Here is a 3,183-nt window from a genome sequence, read left to right on the forward strand (position 1 = left end):
ATGTCAGAATTCAGCTTATTGATTGCCTGACTGAGACTGACAGGGCATACGGCCAAATTTACTGAGTGATGATTAAGCTATATAAATGTGTAATATGGCAACGTGTCAGCATCCTAATCAGGTTGCTTTGTTGATGTGCTTATAAAACTTGTATAACTGCAACATTACACATGTGTCATCTTATAAATAAATAAATTAGCAGACATCTGCAGTTAAGCAACATTTAAGACACGACTTCCGGATGTAACCAAACAACATTTTCCACAACGCGCCACACTGAGGGATGTCTACAGCATGTACTGTGCAAAAAAACAAAATCTATCAAACTGTTTTTAATAGCATCTGATTGGCAAGCTGTCTTGGGACAGTTGGCAAATGGGCGGGCAGCGGAGGAGTTTAGAGGTGCTAAAGTTCAGGCAGGAGCGACGCAGCACTCTGTGTCCTGCCAACAGCCTTACAGTGGCGCAGTTCCTGACTAAGTTGTTGACCCATGGCCCCCACCTGTCTTGACCATGCATTATATGGGGGGGGGGCATCACTTCCCCTCCTATGCTGCCTGCCACACCAGAAGGCTTTTGACTCATGGCCATCTGTCCTGGTAGTACATACATTAAGTGAAGCCAAGCTGTTGGCACCCTGTCCAATTCATGTGTGTCTTTATAACAACAAGTTGTTAAATAGAGTGTGAACAGGATTTTTACCTTAGCAACAAACATTTCGGTAAAGAGGATAATTACCGGTAAAGAGGTCATTTCTAATAGCTATCTACAGATAACGAAGATATACTCTTAAGGTGTTATGATGCACGCATTTGGAAAACAATTTGTTAAGACAAATTAATTTCATATGGTCTTCTTTCATTTGAAATCCAATTAAAACCAAATAATGTATTTTTTAGCAAACTAATAAAACAGACCTTTAATAAATTGTATCTTCGTGGAGAATTAAATGTACATTGTTGTTGATGTTCAATCATTTTTGAGAATAGAAGTGGTGCTGTATCAAAATATATGACATTCATAGGTGTTTCAAATGTCCTGACACATAGAGGGACGTACGATAAGAAACACCTCTCAGTATGAGATTCATGCCTTTTCCATTACCACAGCAACTTAGGCAGGCCAGATAACAATGCCCCAAAAATAAAATAACACCTAATCACTTGCTTATATCGGCAAGAAGTCAATCCTTGCAATTCAATTTAGACACACCATCAGATTTGCCTACGGTCTGAACAAATTCTAGGAGCTTTTTAATGTAGAAATACATCAGTGGATGACTACCTTGTGTTGGCAATAATGTTAATAAGAAAAAAGTAAAATGACGCTGTTGCTTTTGTTTGACTACTTTTACACAGAACTTATTTGATCTGAATAAAGTTTTGGACTTATCAAATACACATTTTAACAAACAGACATTAACTTTCTTTTGAAAAGTCTGCAAAAATAACAAAGATGCAAACGTACCTGACCTGGCTGGACGTCTAAGTAATGAAGCACCTCTTTAAGCATAACAGGTGTGTGAGGGGGCTTTTGGGTTAAAACAGAAGAGAGTTCTTCAGATCTGTCAAGGGGACCAGGACCAGGACCAGCACAAGCTGTAGAAGAGTGCAGGCTTAACTTCCAGGACCTCCATGCTCTCCACACAGTATGATTTGTTTTCCATAACATTGGGTTGGAGCACACTGAAAAAAGCATGATCCCTTTAATGATCTAAGGAGAAAACAAGAGGCCATTTAGAGGAGAAGAGTTTGTAACAGTGTGACAGGTGACCACATATTTTAAAATAGCCTTGTGCTAGAGGCTTTTTAACTGACATAAACAGCTGGTGTCCAACCCAAACAGGAGGGCATCACAGATATAAGATTTTAAGACCTTTGAAATCACTCTGAATGTTGAACTCTTCCAACAGCCCCAATCTGTGGCTTATACACCGTATGACCACCACACCCTCGATACAAGTAAGTACATCTTTGGCTAATTAGTTCAGCATTTTGGCATCCTACATGAACAATACTGCCTGCAGTGAGCCACATGGTTAAAAGGGTATTCAGGTGTTTCCTGGCAACAAGATGCATTGAAAATTAGAGCTCAGTTAGTGACGCATGATTCTAATGAAATAGAAATATGTGCAAGAGCTGAAGGAATTCAACTTGTTTGCACAAGGCATTGGTGAAAACAAAGCAGATGTTCCACTGCAGCAAAGCATAACACTGCATTTGAAAGGACAACAATTAAATATTGAGTGACAATGCACGATTGCTGTCAGATTGTGGGCTATAGCTGCAATGCCTTACAGGATTCAATATAACTTTGTATACAAGTTATTATTACATTACCATTGTCTGCATCAAGATGTAATTATGTGTTGTCAGTTAAGGTAAGCTATCCTTTACTAGAAGAGCAGAGAAGGGAATGAATGATGGACTGTTTTGGGCATACTTGTTATAAATTGTGAATTATTTGTATCTTTGCAATCGTTACGACTTAACATAATCATGTATCATGACATATGGGTCTATTAAAACAACCCCTCCCCTCTGTCCCATTCCCAGTACCATAAGGTGAGAGAAAGGTAGCCATAATACCAGGGATAGGCCAATAGGGCCAGAATGGTTCAATTTGAGGAGGAGGTCTTTTTTTCATTAAGGCCCCCCTTCTCTTGTCGTCATGGCTACGTCGTTGCTATAGCCATTGAGGAAGGGGCGGGGCTAAAAGGTCACAACGACTCAGAGTCACAGTTAGAGGGTTTCTGCTGACAATGCCTCATTTGACACGTATGTGGAGTTAACCTACACAAGCACACTCCTTAGCAACAGGGTGACACATGTGTGGAGACGAGATCAAAAGGGTTACGCAATGTTTAGCACACCATTGTCACGTGTGTGTGTAGCAGCTGCAACGTGTTTATGTCGCTGGACGATAGAGCGACGCAGAGGATATTGTTGCTATGACACCTGGTCGGGTGCCCAGGACATTCAGTTACCTTTAGAACACGTTTAACTACGGCGAGCCGTTGGGGGATGAAACGTGTTCGAGCCTCCTAAAGGGTTCTGTAGCTTACCGTAGTAGAACGGCGCGTAGCTCCTCCTCCAGCGGCGGCATGTCCGGTGCGTCGACGCGTGACGTCACCGCGTTCCAGCCAATGACCAGCCGCTCCCATCCAATCTGCGCACGACGGAGG

The 3,183-nt window shown here is 41.6% G+C and overlaps 1 protein-coding gene across 2 annotated transcripts in view; it reads right to left on the minus strand.

The window, feature by feature from the left end:
* Positions 1-3,176, minus strand: part of mettl15 (methyltransferase like 15) — a 43,396-nt gene extending 40,220 nt beyond the window's left edge. Inside the window, exons 1-2 of one of the 2 annotated variants that reach the window (XM_054618403.1) lie at positions 3,064-3,176; positions 1,467-1,712 (exon numbers count right to left, since the gene is read on the minus strand). In XM_054618403.1, coding sequence (XP_054474378.1) covers positions 1,467-1,712; positions 3,064-3,162 — 345 coding nt within the window. In that variant the 5' untranslated portion in view covers positions 3,163-3,176. Of the gene's footprint in view, positions 1-1,466; positions 1,713-2,985 lie in introns of both variants that reach the window. The other variant, XM_054618411.1, reaches the window with a different exon arrangement.
* Positions 3,177-3,183: the final 7 nt, after the last annotated feature.

This window comes from Anoplopoma fimbria, chromosome 2 (genome assembly GCF_027596085.1).
Source record: "Anoplopoma fimbria isolate UVic2021 breed Golden Eagle Sablefish chromosome 2, Afim_UVic_2022, whole genome shotgun sequence".
Lineage (NCBI taxonomy): Eukaryota > Metazoa > Chordata > Actinopteri > Perciformes > Anoplopomatidae > Anoplopoma > Anoplopoma fimbria.